The sequence below is a fragment of the Syzygium oleosum genome, unplaced genomic scaffold (genome assembly GCF_021117445.2).
Source record: "Syzygium oleosum isolate NSW1041296 unplaced genomic scaffold, Sole_v2.1 Sole_v2.01, whole genome shotgun sequence".
Classification (NCBI taxonomy): Eukaryota; Viridiplantae; Streptophyta; class Magnoliopsida; order Myrtales; family Myrtaceae; genus Syzygium; species Syzygium oleosum.
This window is the reverse complement of record NW_026607485.1, coordinates 24,483,704-24,511,238: the sequence shown is the minus strand read 5'-3', so window position 1 is coordinate 24,511,238 and position 27,535 is coordinate 24,483,704. Positions and strand designations below refer to the sequence as shown.

At 42.3% G+C, this 27,535-nt stretch overlaps 5 protein-coding genes across 7 annotated transcripts; 4 read left to right on the top strand and 1 right to left on the bottom strand.

Annotated features, from left to right (window-relative positions):
• The first annotated feature begins 430 nt into the window (after positions 1-430).
• LOC115676253 (probable indole-3-pyruvate monooxygenase YUCCA5) lies at positions 431-2,411 on the top strand. Its single transcript, XM_030599130.2, has 3 exons — positions 431-1,303; positions 1,428-1,799; positions 1,925-2,411. Exons 1-3 carry the CDS (start codon positions 587-589, stop codon positions 2,147-2,149), a joined length of 1,314 nt encoding a protein of 437 aa, XP_030454990.1. The 5' UTR covers positions 431-586; the 3' UTR covers positions 2,150-2,411.
• Positions 2,412-8,151: 5,740 nt separating this feature from the next.
• LOC115676252 (glutaredoxin-C5, chloroplastic) lies at positions 8,152-11,165 on the top strand. Its single transcript, XM_030599129.2, has 5 exons — positions 8,152-8,547; positions 8,686-8,759; positions 9,569-9,643; positions 10,276-10,302; positions 10,746-11,165. The coding sequence occupies exons 1-5, from the start codon at positions 8,231-8,233 to the stop codon at positions 10,811-10,813; spliced, it is 561 nt and encodes a 186-aa protein (XP_030454989.1). The 5' UTR covers positions 8,152-8,230; the 3' UTR covers positions 10,814-11,165.
• A 1,650-nt stretch (positions 11,166-12,815) lies between these two features.
• On the top strand, positions 12,816-16,217 carry LOC115676213 (protein LOW PSII ACCUMULATION 1, chloroplastic). Its single transcript, XM_056315481.1, has 4 exons — positions 12,816-13,160; positions 14,762-15,334; positions 15,441-15,491; positions 15,798-16,217. Exons 1-4 carry the CDS (start codon positions 12,913-12,915, stop codon positions 15,937-15,939), a joined length of 1,014 nt encoding a protein of 337 aa, XP_056171456.1. The 5' UTR covers positions 12,816-12,912; the 3' UTR covers positions 15,940-16,217.
• Positions 16,218-17,750: 1,533 nt separating this feature from the next.
• LOC115675975 (photosystem I reaction center subunit IV B, chloroplastic-like) lies at positions 17,751-18,890 on the bottom strand. The gene is made up of 3 exons (XM_030598801.2): positions 18,494-18,890; positions 18,055-18,120; positions 17,751-17,965 (listed from the first exon to the last, which is right to left on the bottom strand). Exons 1-3 carry the CDS (start codon positions 18,881-18,883, stop codon positions 17,864-17,866), a joined length of 558 nt encoding a protein of 185 aa, XP_030454661.2. The 5' UTR covers positions 18,884-18,890; the 3' UTR covers positions 17,751-17,863.
• Positions 18,891-21,249: 2,359 nt separating this feature from the next.
• On the top strand, positions 21,250-26,786 carry LOC115675974 (uncharacterized). Of its 3 annotated transcripts, XM_056313455.1 has the most exons (7): positions 21,250-21,310; positions 21,343-21,435; positions 22,447-22,593; positions 23,089-23,168; positions 23,401-25,281; positions 25,719-25,842; positions 25,934-26,786. In XM_056313455.1, exons 3-7 carry the CDS (start codon positions 22,455-22,457, stop codon positions 26,659-26,661), a joined length of 2,952 nt encoding a protein of 983 aa, XP_056169430.1. In that variant the 5' UTR covers positions 21,250-21,310; positions 21,343-21,435; positions 22,447-22,454; the 3' UTR covers positions 26,662-26,786. The 3 variants fall into 3 exon arrangements, with proteins under 3 accessions (XP_056169430.1, XP_030454657.1, XP_056169440.1); XM_030598797.2 differs by having other exon boundaries at positions 21,256-21,435; XM_056313465.1 differs by lacking the exons at positions 21,250-21,310; positions 21,343-21,435 and adding an exon at positions 21,623-21,951.
• The last annotated feature ends 749 nt before the right edge of the window (positions 26,787-27,535 follow it).

Genomic DNA, 27,535 nt, shown 5'->3' with positions numbered 1-27,535 from the left:
GAGATTTTCTGCGAATTATAATATTTACTGCTCTTATATATCAGGTACGTCCTTATAAGTTTAGACAGAACATTTTGTGTGATTGAAACCTAATGCACTATGCAATGGTCAATTGGACATACACCGGTTCGATGTGATCGGAGAGTCGAGTCGCCACCTGTATCTGATGCACTTGTCTTTCCGAAAAGTTTTGTAGAAGTATTACTAAAACTTCCTTTCGCACCCTTCAATGATCATTACGGGGCATTTTCCGAGAAGAGAATATCCAAATATTCTAATCCAATGCACATTCTTTTAAGCTATGTATGAGCTTACATGTTAGTGACAAATAAAATAGTGGGTTGAAGTAACTGAACAATAAAAATAATAAGAGCCACTCAGAGTCATATGATTTGGAGAGAGAGAGACGCTTCCCCTCAAACCCCAACCACATGGCAAAGCTCAGGCCAAACCCCTATTTAAAGCCCCCCATGATCACCTCTCTCTCAAACCAAGTCAAATCCTCTTGTTCAAACTTCCAAAACCAAACACACTCTGCTCTCTCTCTTCCCCCGTTAGACCTTCATTAAACACTTCCATCTTGCACATGAAACACCTTCGAGAAAGTGCACTTCCCGGCATTCCCACGATGGAAAATCTATTCCATTTAGCCGACCACCGCGATGAGTCCTTTGCTCGGCGGTGCGTCTGGATCAGTGGGCCGGTCATCGTCGGGGCTGGGCCTTCTGGCCTGGCCACGGCGGCCCTGCTCCGCGATCAGGGCGTCCCATTCGTAGTGCTTGAGAAAACCGACTGCATTGCCTCGTTATGGCAAAAACGCACCTACGACAGGCTCAAGCTCCATCTGCCTAAGCAGTTCTGCCAACTGCCAAAACTACCATTCCCTGAGGACTTCCCTGAATACCCGACCAAGAGGCAGTTCATCGACTACCTCGAGGCGTACGCTAGGCGGTTTGACATAAACCCGCAGTTCAAGGAGTGTGTGCAGTCTGCGAGGTACGACGAGACTAGCGGCCTGTGGCGCGTGCGGACTGTGTCCACGGCAGGGGGCAGCCGGGTCGAGGTTGAGTACATCTGCCGGTGGCTCATCGTGGCCACAGGCGAGAACGCAGAGTGTGTGACGCCAGACTTGGAGGGCCTGGCAGAGTTTGGTGGAGATGTCATGCACGCCTGTGAGTACAAGTCCGGCGAGAAGTTCGCGGAGAAGAAGGTCCTGGTCGTTGGGTGTGGCAATTCCGGCATGGAAGTGTCTCTCGATCTGTGCAACCACAATGCGTCGCCGGCCATGGTGGTCCGTGACTCGGTAAGCTACTACCACATACTTGATTAGGATCACATACTCTCAGATTTTTTAACGGAAAGGTGATTTTAAGAAAGAGTTGGGTTCTAAATTTCTGACTCTGTATTTCATGTTTCATGATGAACAGGTTCATGTTTTGCCAAGAGAAGTTCTGGGAAAGTCTACATTTGAATTGGCTGTTCTACTGATGAAATGGTTCCCACTCTGGTTGGTTGATAATCTGTTACTTATCCTGGCTTGGTTGGTTATCGGCAATGTTGAAAAGTACGGGCTGAAGAGGCCATCGGTGGGTCCAATGGAGCTCAAGAACACCAAGGGCAAGACCCCGGTTCTGGACATCGGTGCTCTTGCAAAGATCCGATCGGGGCGGATCAAAGTTGTTCCCGGGATAAAGAAGTTCTCGCATAGCCAAGTCGAGCTTGTCAATGGTGAAAAGCATGACGTGGACTCGGTGATTCTGGCCACCGGGTACCGCAGCAATGTCCCTTCCTGGCTAAAGGTGAGAACAGAGCTCTAAATTCCTTTGCTGCCATCCTAAACTAGGCCAATTCAATTAAGTAGGAACTTCTAGAGAGACATTAAGGAAATGAGGACTGATCAGTGTTTTGGTCATCTGATGTGCAGGAAAGCGAGTTCTTTTCCAAGGATGGCCTCCCGAAATCACCGTTCCCAAACGGGTGGAAGGGAAACTCAGGGCTATATGCGGTCGGGTTCACGAGGAGAGGGCTCTCCGGCGCATCTTCGGACGCAATTAAAATCGCGCAAGACATCGGCAAGGAGTGGAAGGAGGAGATGGGGCAAAAGAAAACTAGCACTCCTACCCACAGGAGATGCATCTCCCAATTCTGAACTGAAGGAACACTCATGACTCACCCTTTTTTTGCATTGTTCTCGGATGTACAAAATGAGTAGGAATGTTACTTCTTTAGTTCAGTCAGAGAAACAAAAAAGAACAGACGTAGCACACGGACGAGCCCTCTCCGAACGGCCAAGTTTTTAGATTAGTTGGGCATTTTGTAGCTGATGAGGATGATGAGGCTCTTTTTTCCCCATTTTGATTTGTTTTTGCGTTATCTATTCGATGTTTTTCCAGTTTTAGGACACTGCTTACTTACTCTGTATAATGTGTTTCAGCTAGTTCAATGAGAAAATGTCTTTCTTCTCGATCCATCTGTTTCTCTACAATCTTCTCCTCTAATGCTATGAAAGTAACATGAGCGGGCCTTTTTCAGTTCATGGTCCAAAGAAGCAAAAATTCTTCCACTGTGGAATTCATCCAACAGAGATCAACAATGAATCCTAAAAAAGTTGCAGTCAATCACTATCATTACTCTCTGCTCAATATATAGGGATCATATACTTTGGCTTTGGTCATCTCGGGAAGTTGCTCGCCGATTCTAGGAAACTCCAAAAGTTTCGTTTCGTGGCTAATACCGTAAAGAAAAAAAAGGGCTAAAACTTTCGCAGTTTTAATTGGTAACTTGTCGATTAAGCATCCCATATTAAGTTTTCGGAATTGTTACTCTGGTCTCGAAGTTTTGTCGAACTTGACTAGCTGTAGAACTATCTATTGATCTAACTATTCAATTGATCAGCATTGTTAAATGATAACCATAATTTTACTCTTGAGGAATGACTTGATTTGAAGCTCTAACTGCATTGGTTAACTTACTTAACTTTACCTGTCATATTTGAACGAATCGCTTCTTTTTGACTTAACATCAGCTCATACAAACGTCAGCTCATACATACGTGCAGGCTTCTCCGTCCCCATCAACATTGCACGAATTCACCGAATCAAAATGCACGTCTTCCTCCTCTTTTTTTCTTCTGAAACAATACATAGGTTGCAGCAATTGAACCAGAAGGCCTTCGCACCAGCAGACCGACTTGAACCCAAAATTGCAGTACTAGCTTAGACCAAAAGTACAGTTTAAATGAGCGTGATCTATTTGCGGTCGTGTTCTTCCATGCCCCAAAATCAATAAATGTTCATATGTATAGATGATATCCTCAGTGGAGTGACAAAACAAGCTTCGATGAGCATCAAAACAATGGGGATGCACACCAAATAATTGTCCGACAGTAGGGCAAGCTTGCCTCTCTAGCTGAAATTGGGACCAAGTTGGACTGTCTTGATTATCAGGCCAATCAGAATTTCAAAAATGGGCTTTTCACTACTCCTGCAGGAGTGGTTGAGTGGTTAAATGTTTGATTCGGATACGGCATATTCTATATTCGAATCAAAATACTTTCCACTCAAAATGACCTTGGGGCTCGTGTCCATCACTTTTTTTTTTTTGATCGAATAAACCTCATTTCATTTCAACTAGCTAAAGTAGGATAACAACCCAACGGGGCTTCTGAACATAGAACATCCAACAAAAGTTGGGGAGGGCTAGAGGTCTAGTTCAGAGGGAGGGACTGACGGAGTTGGGCTTTGGCGACCCAATCCTCAGTTTTATTTTGCCCTCTGAAACAGCGAGTTAAATTTGGCAAAGAAGAGAGTGCGGCCCGGCCGTTCTTGATAAGTGCAGTGACTTCCCACGGTTCTTGATCTGCTCCCAGAAGTGTCTGAACTAAAAGTGAGACAGTCAGACTACACAGTTAACACACGTGTGCCCTTTTCCTTCTCCCCCACTCGGCTGCGAACTTCAAACCCTCAATTACTGCTAGGGTTTTAGCATGCAGCGCTGATTGCGCCTTCACCTCTCGGGCGGCGAACCCACCCATCAACACTCCGGAGGCGTCTCTGCACACTCCGGCGATCGCTCCAGTAGAAGTTCCGGCAACGAAGGCGCCATCAACGTTGATTTTAAGCGAACCCAAAGCTGGCGGAATCCATTTGAAGGTTGAGTTTTGATTTTCTGCTGAGTTAACCTTGTGATTCGAGCACCAAGATTTAAAATTTTCATGCTTTACAAGTGTTTCGGACACAACTCCTTGTGGATCTGGCATTTTAGCTCGGAAAATGGCTGCGCTCCTCTCTTTCCAAATGAACCAGAGCACTTCAGCCACTACCTCGAGGTTGGGTGTATCACGTAAGTCACTCTTATAGTTTAGAAGCCATCGATCTATGCTGGTGAGTCCTTCTCTCTGTATCCGTATGCGTAGATTTTGGTCTGACCATACTTCAGTTGTCCAGGGACAGAGTAGGAGCAAGTGTTTTGCTGTTTCTGGGCTCGTTCTGCACAAAGGGCACATCGGGTCAGGTAAAGCTCTTCGTCTGAATAAATTTTCCTTTGTAGGGAGTGCATTTTGGCATAGATTGCACATGAAAATTCTGATTTTGGGTAGGGTCTGCAAATTCCACACTTTGCACCACAAAGTTCTAGGCTTTTGGTAAGAGGACGATGCTTGTTTCTGAGTTAAGTCCTTGTCCCCTTCCCTGAGTAGATTATACTCACTTTTGACTGAATTGGTTCCAGACTTTGCTGCTGTCCATACTATTCTGTCTTCCTCTCATGTGGATGGGATGGGGATTGCCAGTATTTCACAAGCGATTCTATCTTCAAACTTGTTTTGGATTTTTTCTTCCTTCCATGAGTAGTTGTGTTTGTCTATCAACTCGGTAACAAGCTGAGGATCCTCTCGATTAGTAGGTCCTGTAATTATGCCCTGCTTCAACCATTTATCTTCACGGATTCTAATTGATTCTCCATTGCCTACTGACCATTGAACTGAGTCTGATATTACATCCCTTCCAATTAGTAAACTTTGCCATCCCCACGATGCTTGGTGCCCCCTCCTTGCATGCCAGAAGTCTGTGTTAGGAAAATAGAGTCCTTTAAAAAGCCGAATCCACAGCGTAGATGTTTTTTCTATCATTCTCCACGCTTGCTTACCCAATATTGCCCTATTGAAAGTGATAAGGTTTTCGTGTCCATCACTTAAATGCACATGAATAAGGCTGTTTGTGTGCATTCGTGGGGATATATTGAGCCGAAAGTCCAAATATTCAATGTTAACCCAAAAAAGAAAAGGATTTCCACTGTCAAATGTTAAGCTTGTGGGAAGGATTCAGGAGAGTGGATGGAACAAAACAAAGACCAAACAACAACATAGCGACAGATGAAGTGGAAAATAGAAGGAAGCCTCACAAGATTGGTTTTCGAAAAGGGAGTGATCTCATTCTCCTATTCATTTTATTTTTAAACCTCTGTGTTTGTGTGGCTTCACAGAGACTTTGTTCCTTAGGATCCCTTCAAGATCTCCTTGGAACAGCCCACATGCACTCCATATGCTACTGCAGATTTGAAAACATAAGTGATGGAAGGTAAAAAGAGAAAAGAGAAAAAACAAGGATAAAACGATATCAAGTCTATGGTCTCCATATGTTGCGATATTAACTAACGCGGAAGCTAACCCAGGATCTTACAAATTATATCAACGCGAAAATCTCTGGAGAAATAACGATGAGCTATAAAAGGACGCTCAAGATTTGTGTGGTTCGGTCCGACGTATTGGTACCTATATCTACGAGGATAGTCAACATCACATAATTCACTATAATCGGAAAATCCAAGTTTATAATTACTCACACGCTCGAGTGTTTTCTGCACCTAAATTAAGTCCGTAACCCCAAATGCTTATAAATAAACGGATAAAATAAACTCACAGCACAACATCCACGTGCTTAGAGCTGCCTCATTCTCCACCCACACGAGATCCTCCTTCTGAGGCTTCTCGGTTTTCCTCGTGCGGCGTCCGAGGAAAGAGCACGAAGAAAAACCCTCCCGGCGGCCACAGTGTGCCCTTCTCGAGCCCACCACCTAAACTAATATATAATAAAACAAACAAGCGAGCCCTCTTCTTTTGTCATTTAGTGGCTTTCTTTTGTCCAACGTCCTCTCTCTGGTCACATAGTCAAACTTGGCTAAGAGAAGTAACTAGTGCATATTTTGTGCTAAATCTTGGACATTTATCCAATGGGAACGAGTTTCGTAAACGGCTCAAAACTCGAGATATAATTTAACACCATACGTCCTATTCTCTTGAACCCAAAAATCAGCAACTCAAAAGTTTTTCCTCAAAATTGCAGACTGCTAAGTTGCACTTGCAGCTCGTGTTGTGTTCTTTTGTCCTTTGTTTGAGCACAGCTTCTATGTTTCCGGATACCATATCCACTGTAGATGCAACTGCATTATTTGACTCCGCTATGGCCACCTTTAGTTTTAGCCTCACCATAAGCAGGTCCCAGTTTCTTCTCTCTTTCTTGTTTCTTGGAACACAACCTTTCAGAGGCAGAGCACATTGTTTGGTTTAATTAGTTTGTCACAATGAATCTGTGAGTGACAACTGGAATGAATGGATAGCATGCAGAGGTAGGACTCACCGGTTCAGCTCTGAGGATTTGAATCAATTCCATCACGGACATTCCAGGCTAAGCTTATTGAATGTTAAAATGGTCTTGCTTGCAATTCCATGCATGTTTCTTACAATTTCGATCTGATTGGAGACACGGAAAATGAATGGGCGCGCTCTTATACATTTCTTGTGCTTTTAGTATAGTTTGCGCCCGCTATACAACGGCTTTTTGGCTCCGCCCTTCAACTAACATGATAGCTTCAGTTGATCATGCCTTGTGGTCGTATATTGCATGAAACTAACTAATAGCTTATATAAGACAGTCTCGGGTACATATTTTACATTTCCATACACAGAGAGAGAGCGAGAGTGAGAGAGAGGGGTATTATTTGGGACATTATCGTTCTGACACAAGAAACGTGTAGTTCAGTGATCACGGTTTCTCTGAAAATGAGCCATGTTTTTGCAACGGCGCAAGCAGCCCCGGGTGCTTTTGTCATGTCCAAGGCTGTCTCTCCAAACACATCATATCAGAATCCAACTCAGAAACCTTGCATCCTGAAACCAAAACCAGCTTAATCATGACCAGCCGTCGTACGCGGTCGATAAAATCAATCACAGCGTAAGACACGGAACTTCCACAATTCTAAGATACTTGATTGTACCAAACAAATTTCATCCTATATAAAGGCCTGTTAATTGTCACGTCACCTGATATGCCGAATTTGTGAACGTAATTTTAATTTATCTAATAGAGTAATTATGATATACACCATCGGCTTAAAAATCTTCACACAAGTGGCCCAATTCACCATTAGCTAGAGAGAACGGGTAGTTATAATCCTCGAAGAGTGGATTAGGCTGCTCATGTGAAATTTTCTTTTGCATTGGCAGTGTATATACTATTTTCCCTCATCCGAATAGATTAATTATAGTATGCACCGCCAATGTAAAAGGAGAAAAAAATTCACTTGAGCGGCCGAATCAACCGTTGCTCCCTTCATCCTCCACTGGACAGAAAGAGGTATCTTCATATCAAAATCGATTATAAACATATTTCTTAACTTATATTTGATGAACTGAGTTGTTATGTCAGTAAATGGTTGTAAATGGGTTTAGAATAATAAAGCCTAAAAAAATATGAGTATTAAATGGATCCACAACTTACTTAGACCCAACCTATTTTTATAACTCTTTTTTCACTCGATCTTGCGTTCACTCGCTCCATACTCTTATATCGGTTTAGGTATAAGTTTTTCTAGATTGAGTTAAATATGCAAGCGTTTTAGCAATATGGGTCGGGGTCGTGGCCGGGGTCATTAGATTTGTATTGCATGGAAATGGGTCAATTTGGGCCGGACCATTTTCGAACCGACCCAATCGTTTGACGGGTTTGCCTGATGCCAATCCACTTTTGATAGCTACAGCCCATTGGACAGGACAGGCTTTTGGGCTTAGCCTTGTATCCCCCAAACTCATTGGCTGATGGGCTTTAAAGGAACCATTTTTTTCAATCCGTTGGTACTACCACCGACGCTTCCATACTACCGAAAATCCCGTCTCGTCTCCGTCGCGACCCCGAGAAGAAGCAGAGAACTCCGACTTCCCATCACGGCGGCAGCCATGTCGATGGCGACCCATCTCCCCAGATTGGCCTCCGTCGCTCTCGCCTCTCCCCACAAGACCCTCTCCGCCTCCCTCGCCTCCCCTCGCTCCGTTCGCCTCCCGGTCAACGGCGGTCGGGCTCCGGCGGCATCGGCCTCCTCCTCCGGCGGCTCGGGAGCGCGGCGGCGGGCTTCGGTTCAAGCGGCGTCTTCCGAACCGTCTTCTCCGTCTCCCTCGTCTTCGTCTTCGTCTTCGTTCGGGTCGCGGCTCGAGGACGCCGTGAGGAAGACCGTGGCCGAGAACCCCGTCGTGGTTTACTCCAAGACTTGGTGCTCGTGAGTTTCGATTTTCCTTGCCCGTGATCGTGATTCCTGTGGGTTTGTGAATTCTTTGAGAGAGAGAGAGAGAGAGAGATGGGCTTCGAGTGGTGAATTCGAAATTTAAGAATCTTTTGTTCTTGGGTTGCCTTGAAGGTACTCGTCCGAGGTGAAATCTCTGTTCAAGAAGCTCGGTGTGGATCCTCTGGTGATTGAATTGGATGAATTAGGTTCGTCAGCTTTGCCCTTTTCTTCCTTCAACTTCGTGTCTTGGTTTTAGTGCAGAGTTGCTATTTTCGTTATGTGCGCCGGTCTCTTCGATGTTGCGGATGGTAATTGTTTCTAAATTCCCTTTGAGAAGAGAATAGAAACTAGATGTTCTCATGGAGTTGGAGGTGAGAGACATCATGGGAGGCTGTTGACATGCCATTCTAGTCAACAAAAAAAGTCACAACATGGTGCTGGAAAAATTAGATATACTTCTCTCCAGGAGCCCTTTGAAATTGAGCCAAGAAAAATTGTACTCTTAACTAGTTCAGGCTTATGAGCAAGAAAAAGGAATAGTTCAGGCTTACCGGGTGAGAGCTTACCAAGCATAGGTTAGGACTTTTTTGAATAACATATCATTATATTACCATAGTCATGGTGTAAGGGGAGTCTTGTTTTAATGGCTGCTTATATTTTCTGTGTTAGTCTAGGTATATGGAGGATACACATCCTTTCATACTTCCATTGGCATTTCTTTTGCTGCTTTGGCATTATCTTTTGTGATTTTTTGGTAAGCCAACCATCCATGCTGATCCTTGCATGAAGCAGGCGGTTCAGGTATATGCGTTTTACCCACACAACTGGTCTAGCTACCATGATATGCATTACATTCTTAGTTCTTGTATTTCGCATCCAACTTTCGATGCTTGTACGAAGTACACATTTCTCTTTGGTGGTCCCTATCAAAAGCAGTCCTTTTTCTTGGAGAAGTGTTCATCCTTCTGTGGCTGATCTAATTTTGCATGGGCCCAACACTATTTGATATCGTCAGGACCGCAGGGGCCACAACTGCAGAAGGTCTTGGAGAGGCTTACAGGGCAGCATACCGTCCCTAATGTTTTCATTGGTACGTAATGCTCCTCCGTCAACTTTGAAATAGTGCGACTCATTAAGTTTCCTTCAAAAGCAAGAAATTCAGTCTGGGAGAGCTCCTTGACTGAACCTGGGAATGCAGTCACTGGCTATTACAAAGGAAAATCACAACAGCTTTTCTGTAGACTTGGCAATATAACAGCAAATAAAAGAAGAATAGTCTGTCTCATTGTTTTTACCTTGAATGATGTGGAAAGATTTGACAGTTTCATGTCAATTTTAGATTTCCATCTTTTGTAGTTGGCAGCTAACCTGTTTGAAGTAGCCAAGACATGAATAAATATCTGCAAATATATATACATGTAATACTATGATTGGAGGAAAAAAAGGTATCTCTATATGGCATTGAACTTGTGAGCTTCAACAGATAGAACTTCGAGCATTGACAGTAATAAGTTTCTCATTACAGCAGTGGCGTAAATAAATTAGTAACTAGTTTGCTTAATTGTAGGTCAGGAGTGCCATTAAAAAAAATTCACAAATACTTTTGAGGAAAGATCATCCTTTCTATGTCTTGAATTCGTTGATTATCTTAATGATGTTATGATCTTCTTCTTCTTCTTCTTTGTTAACTTCTAGTCAGATAATTTCTATCTTCATGTGCAGGGGGCAAACATATCGGTGGCTGTACAGGTATAACCCTTTCTACCCCTTTGATTCCATTGTTCCATGATGGTGCCTGGAGATTAGTCTATTAACCATCTTCTTTACACCCATTAGTTCTGTCCTCTCTCTAATTTATGGTGATCTTCTTGTATTAATGCCTGTAAAACTTTTTGTTAGATGTTTTTTTTTTTTTGATAACCGAGGTGTCCGCGCGGCTTTTGTTAGATGTTATGAGCTGCCTTTTCATATAATTGTCTTTTTTCATCCTTCATTCTGTGGAAACTGCTTGGACATTAGTAATTTTTTAACATAGGATTTTGAGTCAGCAAAGGATGTCCTGAGTCTTTGGTTAACCATGAATAAGTTGATCGAATTCTATAGTATCTTTCATTGGTGAGGCAGAGTTCACTATCGATATGGCATTTAAATTTAGCAGGGGTTGATTTCTGTGTCATTTACTTGTGATGCAGATACCGTGAAATTACACCGCAACAGAGAACTTGAACCTCTGTTGTCAGAGGCTAATACTAAGAACTAGCCTGCTTGATTATTCTTTCTGGAGAGATCGACTCCTGGGGACAGACTATGAAAGACAATGCGACATTACTTCTCATCGACATCTGATTGTCTGTCATCAACTTTTGTAATCGAAATGTTTATCTTGTGGTGCTGAGGCTTGTCATTGCATACTGGATGCAAATCATCTGATTATGCCAGCTCCGAGACTCTTAACCAAGCGGTGAATGAGGGTTTTTGTGGGACCAGAGATGTTCTCCCAAGTAAATCAAAATATATGGTAAATCCTGAGACTGACTGTCCACGGACATTCTTCTTTGTTTATGTTCTTGTTGATTGAATTTTGCCAATAAACATCCTCGGCCGCAGCCAAATCGTGGGAGTGCTAGATAGCTGCGTTTACCTTGCTTTTGCTAGTTGCTACTCCATTTCTGGAACAGTATAGCCTCTATTTGTATGAATTGGTTATCTTGCAGTCCTCATTTTGCTGCGAAACTTTACCTTCCCTTAACCCCCCCTCTCCGCGTCATTTTGTCTGTGGGAAGTATCTGGCAAGATTCCGGCCGGCTGGTAGTTTGACCTCAAGCAATCACAATGGAGCCGCTGCATTGCGGCAATGGGCCACGGCTGTAGTAAGTAGAGCTCCGTCCCACCGGCAACTACACGGTCGAGATCGATTGATCGAGAGAGACGGGAGCAATGGCTTGACGTCGACTGAGTGATGGACCGATGAGGCACGACAAGGCGGTGAGGTTGGCCACGGCGGAGCTGAGGCCGAGAGAGGGGAGGGATAGAGTTGGGCAGTTAGGGGATTGTGTTAATTTTCTAAAGGGTGCGGGTAATTAGCTTAACAATTAGAGCCATTGAGGCTTCATAAAGAAAAATAGTAACATCACCAAATTCGGAGAAAATTTGATTTTCTTCTCTTCTTCACCTCTATGTATATGTATGTAGTCTTGTTGACCATATTTTAGTCTTCACGGCGAGAATCCTATAATCGTTCTCTTTTATTGGTGAATGATCCAAGGAAATTTCAACACATGCATTCGCTCAACGGCCTCCATTGGGATTGATAATCTTTTCCTTCAATTTTCTCTTGAAAATTCTAATTATTTCCCTTGATTTTCCTCGTAACTTAAGTGCCCAAAAGAAAAGAAATGCAATAACCTTTTCGTCAAATGGAAAAATAGATATAAATATGATGTCGTCGAGAACTGAACAAGAAAATATTGCATACTTGACAAGTGCCAAGTAGGTTGTACTCGACTTCATTTATCGATCGACATTCGACACGTGCACATATAGGGTCCATTCTTCGTATTTTTGAAATGCCGATTCTCCTTTTTATAATCTTGTCCGTTATTCTCTTTCTTCCTGTTACTCTCACTCTCTTCTTCTTCTTCTTCTTCTTCTTCATCTTCTCCTTCTTCCTTCTTCCAATAGCCATTGAACAACCGTCGTGTGATCGATCTCGCTCTCGACACCCTCATGGCCACACCAATTCCATCTCATGAGACTTGAGTGAGTAGCGAGCTGTTCGACATCAAAGGATGGCGCGGCGGCAAGGGCGACTTGTGGAGAATAGAGCAACGGAGAAGAGAGGGAAAGTAACGGAGAAGATTGTGCAATAGGAGAGGGGCATTGGAAAAAAAATACGAAGAACGGGCCCTATCCGTACACATGTCAATCAACCAACGCAGTCGAATATGGCTGGCTTACTTGGCACAAGCATGCAATATCTTCTCTCTCACAACAGGTTGCTACTATCGATACTAAAAAAGTTTCTAACTTTATACGTAATTAAAATCCCAAAATTTTCTTCTTCCTAACTTGGCATAAATTTATTATTTCCATTTTTTAAAATACATTTTTTCAGGGAGAAGTGGGGAAGCGTCGACAAGCGTGGCATCATGCCGGTCACACACGAACGGGGCCCCACCGCACGAACACACGCCTACCAAATTATTTTTGTTTTATTTCGGAAAAAAAAGAAGAGAAAAAACAGAAAACGGAAAATCACAGGGCGCGAAGAAAAACCGGAAAAAAAAAAAAACAGATTTCGCTCTGCAACTGCAAGTTCGCTTCGCGTGCGAAAGTGATGAAGGAGCTGAGAGAGTAGCCATGGCGGCCATGGCTTCTGTTTCTCTTCCCATCTACGGGCTTCCTGGCTCCCGCCTCTGGCCTCGTCACGTCGAATGCAGCTCCGGAGGCCCGCCTCCGCCGCCCTTCGCCGGAGCGCGCCACGTCCGACGCCCGTCCGACGCCGCCGCCTCCGCCGGGCGGCGTGCCCCGGGCCCCCGTTTCGTCACCTGCTCCGCCTCCAACAAGCCCTCCCCCTCCCCGACCTCATCCTCGTCCACCGAAGCCAGGCTAGTCATTTCACTCCTTTTGAATTATCGCGTTGTATGGGGTTTGCTTTCGCTTGCGTGGAGTTCGGTGATGTTTCTGGAGCTGGTGTCTGGTTGCCGAAGCTGTAGGCTCTCTAGTTTTAGCTGGACTTCTGCTGCGGGAATATATATTTGATTTTCCTGAGTTGCATAGACTGCGATATAGCTTAGAATAGTGCGCGAGTTGAGGCGTAGCTGGTGTGGGGGGAGAGAGGGGAACCGCTTCATTGGTCATGGTGAACTGGAGAAGTGAAGCCGAATGATAGCCTCCGACGGTGCGGATGGATGAGTTCTATCATGTAGAGTTGGGTGTCAATGTGTTTTGCGGATTTAATTTTTGGAGAGTCAGAGGATAGATGGGCACCGGATGTTTTCGGCAATTAAGTGCTGCCATTTTTCGCGCGAGGAGATCGGTCACGGCCTAGATTATGTTCGTTGTGAATCCAAATTTGCTTAGGGAAAGGGTCAGTTCTGTTTAGAATCTAATAACGGTGTCGTGTTCGTGAAAAGGTTGTTGGTGCACTTGCAAGCTTATAGTTGGAACAATGGAATTGGTGATTGATGTGGCATGTGCGAAGCTTGGCATATGAAGCCCAGCTGTATTTGGTAAACTAAATTCTTCATGATCATGGTGCTAGTGCTTTGATGTGAGTAATGCAGGGAATTGGGTTTAGTTGGTTGAATTTTCAGGTTTTACATATTCTTGGATGGTTAATCCAAAGATCTTAATTGCAGCATTATCAGCAGCTTGTCTTTTTCCTTAAGCAGATAATATGCCGCTTTGTCCAGGTTCGGCAATGAAATGACTACAATCTTTGTGGTTACATGCGAGTGTCTATATTGTCAAATGCTTGAAAGGGTCGTGGGTTATATTATAATGTCAAACCATATGTCACTCCTGAATCTTGTTCATTGTACATTATCTTGTCCCGTCGGTTGAATTCGATGTCCCCTCAACAAAATGCGAACAAGAAATTGGTCTATTGTCTCGGCAACTCTAGTGATTCCTTGGGACAAAATAGTATTGCCTTCTATCTAAGCACATACTCAAAAACATTTGGATTCGAGGGGGGTTGCTATTTCATTTCAGATGCGCTTAGGTCATGCTCGAGTACTTCCCTGTTTGAGGTTTTCCTAATTTGTTTTGCACAATTCCAAAAGTACTAGTAAAAAAGGAAAACATGTTGCTCATATAGTTGCATTTAATCCATATGCGCTATGTCCGTTGTCTGATGCAAAATATGTTCTATTCAGCTGAAAGGAGTTGTATACTTGAAAGATTTAAAATCTGGCTAGTTGCTTGAAGCAACTAGAAATCGTTGGAATTTTGACAATTTATTAGAGCTTTCGTAAATCTTCATTGGCAAATCTTCTACTTCAAATATTACGAAAGCTCTAATAAATTGCCAAAATCTTGAAAGGTTTTACATATTCTTGGATGGTTAATCTAAAGAGATGAAGAAGCAACTTGCTTCTTCATCACTTCTTTGGTGCAAGTTTCTTGAAGTGATAACTTCTCCATTGGTTTCTGCTTTGTAAGTCTTGCCACCGGGTACTCAAAATTTGGAATTTGGTTTTTTCAGTTCATTAGCCAAGATTAGGAGTGAGGTCCTGTCTCCTTTCCGGTCTGTGCGGATGTTCTTCTACCTTGCTTTCGTTGCCAGTGGTGCTCTTGGAGGTTTGATTGCCACTACACAACTAATTGCTGCTCTGACAAACTCCGCTAAAGCTGATGCAGTACCTGAAATTTTCAAAGGTCTTCTCATAGACATTGGGGCTGTTTCTATATTTGCATTTCTCTATTATCGGGAGAACAATGCTAAGAATGCCCAAGTGGCTAGACTCACTAGAGAGGAAAACCTTTCAAATCTGAAGCTCCGTGTAGATGAAAGGAGAATCATTTCTCTAAGCTCTTTGAGAGGACTTGCTCGTCTCGTGATCTGTGCTGGCCCAGTGTCCTTTATTACAGAGTCCTTTAAACTTAGTGAACCTTATACTGAGAGTCTTTTGGATCGAGGGGTGCTTGTAGTGCCTTTTGCCACAGATGGGAATTCACCTACTTTTGAGTTTGACGAGAGTGAGGAGATGAAAGAGATTACCAACAAAAGGAAGAGGCTTTGGCAGTTAGCTCCTGTTTATGTCTCTGAGTGGACCAAGTAAGAGTATGATTTTGGTAAACATAAAAGATAGCGTCACTACTCTCTGTTCCTTCCCCATTCTCTGCCGATATCTCTCTGACTTCTTATTTTTGTTGATCCACAGGTGGTTAGATCAACAGAAGAAACTTGCTGGTGTTTCTCCTGATTCTCCAGTGTAAGTGGAGGCATGTTAATCAACAATTATTGTCTGATAGATTCAATAAGCATATATAGTGACCTCGATTAGTGCAAAGCTTGCAACCAAGCCTTACCGTTTATTCTGTTCTCCATGTTTAATCATGTCAATTTTGCATAATCAAATTATTAGAGCTTTCGTAATATTTGAAGTAGAAGATTTTGGTAAAGGACGCATCTCATGTAGATTCACCGTATCAAGTGGTATGCATGCTTCAGAGGTAGTTGATCTACTTCAGAGAGTAAATTTTTTTTAAATATCTGTTTGCTCATGTCCCTTTTGCAGGTATTTATCTCTACGCATGGACGGTCGTGTTCGTGGTAGTGGTGTTGGTTACCCTCCTTGGAATGCCTTTGTTGTCCAGCTCCCTCCTGTCAAGGGAATGTGGTCTGGACTACTTGATGGCATGGATGGAAGGGTTCTTTAGCGTGCATAGCGATGACAGATTTTTTTGTAGTTGAAGGATATTTTCCTTTTTGAAGCTTTAATTCCTTCCCACTCCAACTCTTCATGCTGCATACATCCAACGAAGGGATGAAGGTAGATGATAAGTGACACTAATCTCTGTGTTTAAACCTCAGCCAGTGTATCACGCATTTGTGCAGCTATAAGTTTCCCTGTTCCGTTCACACTGCAAAATTGAGGCTGCTTCAAGAACGTATATGAAACAGATGATAGATAAATGAAGATCATTCTTTTGCATGCTGTCTTGTTGTTCTCCCTCTCTTAGCATGCAATCGTGTATATTTACGAATTAGTATCATAGTTTTTGCATCTTATATTGATGGGCATTGTTTATTTATCTGCTGTACCAATATAGTTCTTTTGATACCTATATAATCCGTATAGTTTGTAATTTCCTCGTAGGAACAATTTCTATCTCTGTTTCCTTATACAAGTTTTCTTCCTTTAATTTCTGTTGATCTTTGTTTGCTTTATGTTGACAATTAGGTTAAGACAGTCTAGGTGTCCAAGGCCTGTTCTTTGTTAGATATTTCCATGGCCTTTAATAAATCAAATTGAATCAGCGGACTTACAAGGTCCTCTGAGATGCTAGAATATTGTTACATCCTTTTGTCTGATCCTCTAAAATCGTGGAACTTTAAGATTACACTTCCGGACTAGTATAGGTAAACTCCTCTTTATTATGCTTTACCACAATGATACGTCTTCAATCAGGAGAATTTTCTTTGAGAGTACCGTCTAAAACTAAAGATGTGCTATAGTTCCACAAGATTACTGTCCACAGATTGAGTATATTGTCTAGGGACATTTATTCAAGACGGTATCCTATTGTGTCTTTAACTTAAATGCCGCAAATTCAGTGATCTAAAACTATTAAGGACCGATTTCCTGGGGAATGAAGTTGCAGGATATAAGATCCTTTATAATTTAACCTTCAGTCCCTTTGAGAATTTTGGGAACTTGCGTCTTGAAATGTGGCTGATGAAGATGACTTATACTTAGCCAAGCTATGATCCCTGCTTCTCTGTCTATAACACTCTCTTTAAAATTATAAAGGCTTTAAATTACTGAATTTCCTACATGTTGGAGTGATTTTGCGAACGAGATAGCATTTGATAAGTTACTTGCAGTCAATCTCATTAAAAATAACTTTCTCCAATTTGACTTGGAGATTGGTACTTGCTCTTTTCTAAATGTCAGTAGTCAGTCACTCACACAAGCTCTTCATCCACTTAGGCCTTGGGTGAGGCACACATTCCATACACGCCTGTATTTTCTAACCATGCATATTAAACAAGGAACTTGGAGTGCATGATGGCGTCATATACGATTTTTTGAAATTTACACAGTTTTTCTTCAATCCATTTTCTGTTAGAAGAATGAACTGAATGCATCTTCATTGTGTCGGACGACTTAAGTAAAGATCATTCATCCTATGTATCTGATTGACATTGTTCACTTATATCTGCGTGACTAACTACAGGAAGGAAAGATGGGGTGTCAGCACAAAAACTGAACAAGGAAGATATGAAGCTGTGGTTTATGCTACCTAAGTGTTGTACATGCCATTTCAAGTTACTGACTTTCTGCACTTGAGACTTGACAGAGCAGGGAAAAAGGCTAGGACAACTGAAGAGAGTAGGGCAGTGAGAAAATTCTATGTTCTACATGCTACACCACCAGTACGAGGGTAAACCAGGTATGTGTCACATTGTTTGAATTCCGTATATGTTCATCATGTGGTTTCGCATAAGTTATTAAACACTTGCGAAGGGGAAAAATGATCATGCGAGAAAATGCTCAGGCATATGATACAGATTACAGGATAAGTTGGGGAGACTGAAAATAGTTTGCAAGAACTACAACTGCAGCGACCTCAGTGCTCATTAAATTTCTTGGATCTCATCCAATGCATAGTTGTTTGTAGATACATTTGCATAATTGACCTTGTTGAAACGAACCACGACCGGATAGCACGTCTTCGGGTCCTGCTTGGATGAAACCGATACAGAAAATTAACAAGGCAGATAACGGCGAAAGGGGGTGCAGTAATGGGGATGATGAAGATGGATGTTACCTGGTCAACAGCAACTACAGAGCCAATTCCATTATACCAGTACGACTCCTTCCTGAGAATCTTTACCTGTGGATGAAAATATGCGGAAGAAATGTTGAACTTGTCCTCAGAAAAGCAGTAAGGCTTACACTCTTATCTTTTCATGTTGACTAGATACTTTCAAAAGCTGGAAACGAAATGCCTCTCTTATAAAATAGATGCAAAAGTGAGCATCTCCAACGGTCATGTCAGTTATTTAATCCTAGTTTTACTTCAATGAATATAGCGTGCTTGATTGCTTTACGATCATTGATTGATTCCCTAGGAGGAGGCACTTGAGAAAGATGCTACCTTGTAATTTGTAATCAATACATAACCGTGTGCTTTTATCCTAGTGATATCAGGGAACAGAGCATGCTCATACCTTGATTCAATCGAAGAAGTGAATTGCAAGACTCACCTTGGTTCCTCTCTTGGGTCCAATTGGGGGTGGCTTGGCCTTTGGAGCTTCTGCTGCTGCTGTAGCCGTGGTGGTTGCCACCGGAGCCGCCGCTTCTTCTGCCGCTCTCACCACTAGCCTAGAAGTGTTATTGTTCTTTGCAAAGAACACCATGTTGCTCTTAGCGGATGAGTTCCCATTGGTTGGGGTGTTGGGTGTGAGCACAAACCCAGAAGCAGCTGAAGCCATGCTGCAGCTAGCCATCCTTGTGTACGTGGGTATCTCTCCCTCTCTCTCAGTGTCGAGAAAAAAACAGCTGAGTAAAGTAACAGAGGACCAAGATTGAGAGAGGCTTTGAATGAAGTGGGCTTGTGTGATCTTAAGGAGAGAGAAAGTGAGAGCGAGAATCATCTGATCTTTGATGATTCCTTTTCCAAAATCTTCGCTTCCACTGGGGTTGTGCCACGTAGGCACCATATCCTCTTTCTGTGGATAACACGTTTTCTAAATCAGCCTTTGCATATCTGTGTTCAAATGCAAACAAGAGTGCTAATTTCTTCATGTCTATTTTTCCTGGAATGGAGAATAATTATTCTCGACATTCATTCTACTGCTTATAAGATGAGCAGTGATAGTCACATAATACAACATTATGTTGGTTCCATCACTTTAATATCTTCCTTAATACAGTTTAATATGAATTTCATTATGTTTATAATGGCGAGCGGGTGTGGATTAAACTTCGAGGCCCAATAGTTTAATCGGGCCTCGCCCACTTTTCGATTAGGCACCAATGCAAGTGTTCTTATGTTACCATATGGAAAATCTGGAAGAGCTTTACAGAAGCTTTTCCTTGTAGCTGCTGAACAAAACTGTGGCTGAATCTTCCCAAAACCACTGGTCCAGCAAGATAGCTCCGCCTGCGTTACCCCCGGGTAATGGCCCGAGGCAGTTGTTCTTTTCGAATGAAATTGCAGCATAGTGAGATCTAAACGGACTTGCACAGTTCCGCACTCCGATTCCACAAGAGTCGCTCTCAACAGCGAAGACATCGATGTAGGGCCGGCCTTAAGCCATTCCGACCGGCCTTAAGCCATTCCCAATTCCTCCGACGCCCGAAAGGTCAGGCCTATTGTTGCCTATCTAATTTCGCCATTCGACCAGATTGAGAACTCACGCCAACAAAATGTCAACGCAATCCCAAAGATGCAGCCGACCCTGTTCATGCAAGAGCCTGCATTCTGCATTTACTTTGACCTTGGAGTAGCTCAACCACTCCACAGTATTCTACACAGCCCACTAGTGAAAAATCGTGTGATTTCTTTCATTATTTTAATTTTCGAGACAGGTCGACATTGGCTATGAGAAAATACATTCAACAAATTCTTTTTTAATGAAAAGTTAATCCAAAAAAATTGAGCTCATATTACGCTACAACAAGTCGTCCACGACCACATTTCATGGTGCCTCTTCGTCGCGCATGTGGGAATGCCTCCTGTCGTTTTCCCTCGTCAAACGAAGGGATTCAATATGACAACGTTGAACCATCTTAAACAAAGTTTTATACATTAAACAAGAAGTGATTAGGATTAGAGTGTAAAAGTGGAACATAATTATGAGTTCTTGTCGTTCCAGGGGATAAGGATTCTCGATAGAACGGGAATCTCTTGTTGGTGGGGGAGGGTGGTGAGGCTAGGAGGCCTACGCTTTGTCGTTTTGCTCACCCACATAAGACAAAAGGTACTTTGGACATAAAACTATATGAAACGGCACGTCGTGCGTAGATGAGGAGTTCTTTTTTTAATTTTCTTTTTTTTGGGAAGGATGTTTTATAAGTCATATTAATTAATTGATTGTTGGGGGTGGCTGCAGTAGCTTGAGTTTGACGATGGATTAGGCGCACCTTGGTTTTGCGAAAAATGAATAAATTAAAAAGTATTTTCATCGTTTTAAGAAAATAATTAGATATAAATTATTATTTATTTTTAAGAAAATATTTTTCTAATCATTTATTTTCCGTGAGTCCAAAGAAAGATTTACAATGTTGCCTATAGATACGCATTTCGGACATCATTACTCTCTCTACTTTCCCTTGTGCAATGCCGATTTTCAATCTTAATGTGTAAATTGAATGTATGACTATTGCGTAGCACATGGTAGATGGTAGGTACATCTCTATTCATGCAACACTAGAGAATCTTTTAACGTCTCTAGAAGATGCCACGTGTCCACATGATATCTGCCCGTCAAAATCCTCGATACCCGATATATTTCGGGCTCCCATGACAACAATCACCACACGCGAAAATTCCTTTTTTTCTCTTCGTACGATTATCGCCGCAGTTAATAAATTGATTAATTTACAGGTACTCTATACTCTATACTCGTACTTCAACTCGTCGCTTGACAAGACTACCGATTATATTCTGGGAAAGTACGCTTGCTTACTACTTACGACATGTAATTATCGATTTAAACGAGTAGCCTCTCCAACTCTTTTTTTTTCTAATTAGAAAAGTTTCCGTCCAAAAAGGATTTTCTTTTACCCGATGCTTATTCGTTACACAACTATTGATCCTGAAAAAAAAGAAAGAAAGAACGAGAAAAAAAAAGGAGGGCTGAAATAATAGATAATTATATAGATTGAGTGGGACTATACAGATGGGTAAAAAGCTGGGGGGTGGTGATAACGGAATAAAATAAACAGTGCCGTTTGTCCCCAAGTTCGACGTCGAGCCAGTGGACAAAAAGCGACACTCATTTCTTACTTCTTCCTCTTCCTCCTCCTCCTCTCTCTCTCTCTCTCTCTCTCTCTCTCTGCATCCGCATCCGCTCCGAAACGCAGCGCGCGCTGCAGATTGCAGCGGATCTCGGGAGGCTTCCTTGGCTCGGCCTCGCTCCGGCCGCATCCCCGCCGTGATGCCCTGCTCCGGCCGCCGGAATCCACCGCTCCCTCCCTTAAGGTCTCGCTCTCTCTCTCTCTCTCTCTCTAGTGGAAAGTAGCTTCTCCGTACCTGACGACCTTTACGACTTTCGGTGCCTTCTCGATCTCGCTTTTTTGCCCCCCCACCAAAAAAGCTGCCGTCTCCTTTCCCCGTGCATCTGTGTGTGCGCGTGTGTGTGCAGGCATTTGTGTGATTCGTGGCTCAGTTTGCGTACGTGCTGGAATTGCAAGTTTTTCTTAGTGCTCTTGTTCGTGATTTGGTTAATTTTACTTAGTTTCGCCTGCCTGAGCTCCTTTCTTTGGCCTTGCCCTTTTCGATTTTTTCAATGCAGTTTCTCTAGCTGCATTGGCTGCGGCTGCGGCTGTTGTGTGTGTGTGTGTGTGTGTGTTTTTTCTTTTGCCCCCTCTGGAAGGATTTCTGGGTTTAGGTCGAAATCTGCTTTTGTGCATTGATTGGCGTTGAATTTTGGGGCTTTTGAGCGTTGTGCAGTGATTATTCCTGTCTTCTCTGTCGAGTGAACCGAGGTGAATCCAGGTACGTACTTTGAGGTTCTAATTTGGGAAGTGAAACTGATTTGGTGTTAGTTTGTGCCAGTCTTTCTTGAATTGAAGCTGCTAGGAATTAGTACAGGGCATGATGCTGACTCTGTTGTGGTAGTACCCGCGACCGACGTGTTGAAACATCTGTAAACATGGGGATCGTCTGTGTCGTCTCTTGTGCCAAGATGAGGATGCCTTTGCTTGCTACCCAGTAATCTCTTTTTACTGGGCCTGACACTTTTGCAAGTTTTTCCTGTCTCTATAATGAGGATTGCTGGAGTTGCCATTCTCCCAAGTGGAATATCTGTTTCTCTTGTCCCTTTGTTCCTGTCTCAATATCATACGCCGCCATGCTTTTGCTTTGACTTGCCTATGAAGCTGGGTTTTCCCCTCTTCCTCTATTTCAGCAATCTTTCTGTGGATTTGGTCCATTTCATTCAATGGGCCGTTTTGATTTAAGTCCCTCTTTTCTTTCATAATCATGTCGCAGGTGTTGAGATGGATAGAGCTCGGAATGATAAAGCTCAAGGCACTGAGAAACAATTTCCAGGATGCCTGGGAAGAATGGTGAACCTTTTTGATCTAAGCGCAGGAGCAGCTTCGAAGAAGCGTCTCACGTATAAACCACATTTTGATGGTGTGCACTGCACCTCTTGGCCTTTGTCAGATACCTGTTGTGCTTGAGAACTCCAAGCATTGCCAATAATTATGCTTCAGTGAATCTCTGATTTTGTTGGATAGTTTTCCGTTCATATGAGTTTCTTTTTGCTTGAATCATGTATTTATTGGCTTGCGCCAATTTTAATTTGTTTAATTACTCTCTCATAGACCGTACCTGTACCTCCCTTCTAATGATTCTCTTTGTCCTTTGTAGACATTACAGATTCTTCTATTTATACCTATCGACTCATGGTTGACCCCTTTCTGGGTTTTTACCCTTTGGTGGCTTCAATTAGGTGTAAAAGTCTGTAGATGCCTACTTTGTGCCCCTTTTCTTTTGCTCACGGCCAAATTCACATAGATTCCATTTAATCTGCCGTCTTTTGTAGTGTTCATCCTTCCTACTTCTTGTCTAATGTATATCTTGGTAATGTAAGATAACCATGTTTGACATAAAGTTGTCACTTTGCAGATCCTTCACTCGCAAGGAGTCAACCAGACGTGCCAAGAATTTCAAGTCCATCTCGTCGAAATGACATAGAGGAAAAAATGGTAAGTCATTCAAATGTATATTAGTTAGTTTGATTAGTTTAATCTGATAGTAGAGATAGGAAGACAATTCCCCAACCCCACCCGAAAAGGGAAAATAAAACTTGCAACATACTCGATACATGTTCCAATTTTCACGGCCTGATTAATGTAGAGAGAAAACAGCACGTAGGGCATACACAACAAAGGATTGAAAATTATGTCCTTACTGGTCCTGCCTTTTCTGGGACTGCAGATCACCTTGAACTCGAGGAGAAGTTCACCTAACAGACAACCAAACTCCACGCCCATGAAGATGTTAATTGAACAAGAAATGTCTCGAGAAATGGAGTCTAAGCACGGTTCGCCTAATGTAGTGGCGAAGTTGATGGGCTTTGATGGCCTTCCACGTCAAAATCCTGATTCAATTGCATTTGTAAGCCCATCGAGAGACTACTTGTCGCCTTGTTTAATTCCACAAGAAATATCACGTCAAAGTTGGCTTGAAGAAGATACATCTGTGCATGAGCAGATGAAGGATGCATCTTTAAATTACCGAGAGATTGATGATTACAAAGACATTTATGAAGTAGAAAAGATATCTCAGAAGACAAATTCTGCAAGGGAAATATCACCACATATGGGAAGGTTTGGTGGAAAAGGAAGAGAGAACAGAAGGATGTTCCTTCAGCAGAAGTCCATGGAAGCAAAATGCCAAGCAACTAATGAAAAATTTAACCAGTCAAAGGAGTTGCAAGATGCATTGGAAGTTTTGAATTCCAAGAGAGAGTTTTTGCTTGAATTTATTAAAGAACCCAATAATCTCTTTTCTAAGCATCTCCAGGAATTGGAGTCGACTTGTGCCCCTCCTGAGACAAAGCGCATCACTGTTCTTAGACCATCTAAGATGGTTGACAATGAGAAATATCCCATGATGGGAAAGAAGAATGAAAATCTGGCAAAGAGACCAGCTGAGGTGTCCCAAGAGATTAGATGGGGTAAAAGTAGATCTGTTGGTTCCCCTGATTATGTCAATCGTAATGGCACTGATCATGGTTCTCAACCAACTCAAATTGTGGTTTTGAAGCCTAGTCTTGGCCAAACTCATGAAATTAAGTCTATTTCGCCACTTTCCATGATACCAAAAAAGTTGCCTGATGAGAATTTCTTCGAAGAAGCTGAAGATGGTGATGTGCAATTATCAAGAGAAGTGGCCAAGGAGGTTACTCATCATGTCCGTGAAAGTATGAAGGGACACCGTAGAGATGAAACACTACTATCTTCTGTTTTCTCTAATGGCTATAGTGGTGATGGCAGTTCATTTAACAAATCGGAATATGAGTTTCCACAAGAGAATTGCAGTGATTCAGAAGTATTGTCACCTGCTTCAAGGCATTCTTGGGACTGCATCAATAGGTTCGACAGCCCCTTTTCAGCTTCTTCATTGAGTCGTGCATCTTTTTCTCCCGAATCAACAGTTTCAAGAGAAGCAAAAAAACGTCTGTCTGAAAGGTGGGCGATTATGGCATCTAATAAGAATGCTCGTGAAGAAAGACATATTCAGAAAACCTCTGGTACGTTGGGTGAGATGCTTGCGCTTTCCGACACAAAGGTGTCAATTAGACGTGAGGAAGACAGCAACAATATCGAACAGGAACCAAGGATATCAGCTTCCTGCCTAAGGAATAACTCGTCCGAAATCGAAGAAGTTGCCGAGTCACCAAAGAGTCTTCTGAGATCAAAATCTCTCCCTGTATCCTCAATGTTGTACGGTGATGCTGTCAGGACTCGAACTTCAGATCCTGAGGCATCCGATATGCATGTTCACAAGCAATCTAAGGAAAAAGGTCCGAGTTTGTCATTCAAGGGAAGAGTTTCAAATTTTTTCTTATCTAGGAATAAAAGATTGAGCAAAGAAAAATCTGGCACATGTGAATCTGTTGACGAGTCTCGTTTAACCGGTGTCAATAGTCCAGAGTCTTCTATCTGTCCTCGTAGCAAGTCCAGCAACCATGCTTCTCAATATTTCGAAGAGAATCAAAATGATGCTTCTGTAAATTCTGCTCGACATGGACTTCTGAACAACACTACTCATCCCATGCGTGCAGTGCAAAACGAAAGCAGGGTCTCTGAAGAGGTAGTTTAATTTTCTGTATTGTAGGGTAACTTAAGGTCTTCTTCGAATTTGACATTTCTTTTTGCAGATTCTAAGTTCTATGCTGTATTCTCTTCAAATGAATGGTGATGTCTTCTATGTATGCATCACACTCTAAATAAAACCTAGAACTTTCAATATTGCTCCCCTGGATGACTAATCAGTCAATATGGTAACTTCTGATAGCTATGTCTTTGCTTTGTATCTGGGTCCTCCGGCTTGCTCATATAGGAGCTTTCCTGTGGAATTTCGATGCTTTTGTTGAGATCACTCTATGTTTTGTTGAATTACGGTTATCAATTCGGTTGGACATTCAACTGCAGTTGGCTTATAATGTGGTCGTGCTTTTTAATAACGTTTGCTTATCTTTGGGCTTTGACCCAGACTCTGATCTGATGGATTGCACATCTTTTCTGCAGGTTGGATTGTCTGTATCAAAGCCTGTTCTGGGAAGCGTTGGCGAGAACCCGGACCAGCCAAGCCCAGTATCAGTTTTAGAACTGTCTTTTGAAGAAGATGCTAGTGTAATTCCTGAATATCCTGGTAATGCAGCTTAAATTTTATACAGATATACTAAAAGTGTAAGTGAGAAATGTTTTATAAATGTTCTAATATTGTTTCTCATTTATAACAGGAAAACAACGGCCGGTCCAGTCTCTTAAATCTAATTTGATTGACAAGTCACCTCCTATTGGATCTATAGCCCGATCTCTTTCCTGGGGTGATTATCCAGAAAGAGCATTTCGTTGTCTGTCAAAACCCTCCACAACTTATTCCGGTTCCAAGGAGGAAAAGGAAGATTGTTTCGTCTTCATTGAAAAGCTTTTATCTATATCTAGCCTAGATGGCACAGCGCAATCCTACTCCAATGTTTCAAGTTGGCATTCACCTCATAGCCCATTGGATCCATCAGCGAGGGAAAAGAATGCAGATGTGGACAACGACAAATCTTTAAATGAGGCTAAGAGAAGGCAAAGAAGGTCGAACTGGAAGCTCATATTTGACTGTGTCAATGCAGCGATTGTGGACTTTGCTGGCTTCGGGCCAGAGGAGTGCCTAGTAGACAGGTTCTGTTGTGGGCCCAGAGATTTGCTCATGGAGGAGAAATCATCTATCACGGCCGACATAATTTGGAGCCAGATTAAGGAGTGGTTTACTGAGGTCCGTGGGGTGTCCGGAGATGACGAGGACTACAATTGCCTGGTCATGGAGAGGGTTGTGAAGGAAGAGGTTGTCGGGAAAGGTTGGCTTGCACATTTCAGATTGGAGGTCGATAATTTAGGGAGGGAAATAGAAGGGGAATTGCTGGAAGCGCTTGTGGCTGAGGCTCTTTCTGATTTGGTGGTAGTTAATGTCTGCTGAATTTTTCATTTCTCTCTTATAGTTAGATTACTTTGTAGCTCCAATTGCTTGAGCATTCTGATATCTAACTGCGGTAGTCCTCATCGGCCAATATGATAATTTGATGGTGCAAATGTTTCGGTTAAGTCGGTATCCGACAATATGCCTACTTCTTTAATATCAGCATTCGGTATGTTGGATACGGGCTTTGTTTGGTCCCAACTGAACTGGGCTTCACAAGCATTGAAGTAAAGAATGGATTATATTTGTCTCCTGATTGTCTCAAGGATCGTATATATGGTATCAGAGCCAGGGGGATATGTTATTCAATTTAATAAATCAAATTTAACATTTGTGTTAGACACTCCCTTAGGTGAGGTTTAGTTTATCCAGTTGTGGTCTGGCAGTAATTCCCAAAGGAGGTAGGTAGTCCGTTGGTCAGCACTAGTTGGTAGCCTAAGATGTGAACAAACATATTTGTTAAAAATGAGTTTATTAAAGTGAATATCTTCTCCTAGTTCGATATCACAAATATCTTTAGATTAGGGTCATATGGTAAGAGAAGAAAAAAATATTGAAGATTTTATTATACTAATTGAAAATTGGGAAATTCCCAAAGTTCAATTCAATCAAATCCATCAACAATTAAGATATAAATTATGTGATTATGTGATTATGTTAAACCACTTACTAAAGGTCTTAATACTTAAATTCTCTAAGTCTTAATAGATTCTCGTCTCCTAAACTATGTGATTATGTGATTTGATGTCTGATGTCATGAGTGAAGAACCCCACAATTTCCATTTCAGCAGGATATTCGTTTCCTCAACAGTTAAACTACAATTTTGTTTTCATACATGTTCTCGTGGTTAACAACAACAATTCTGGTCGGTTT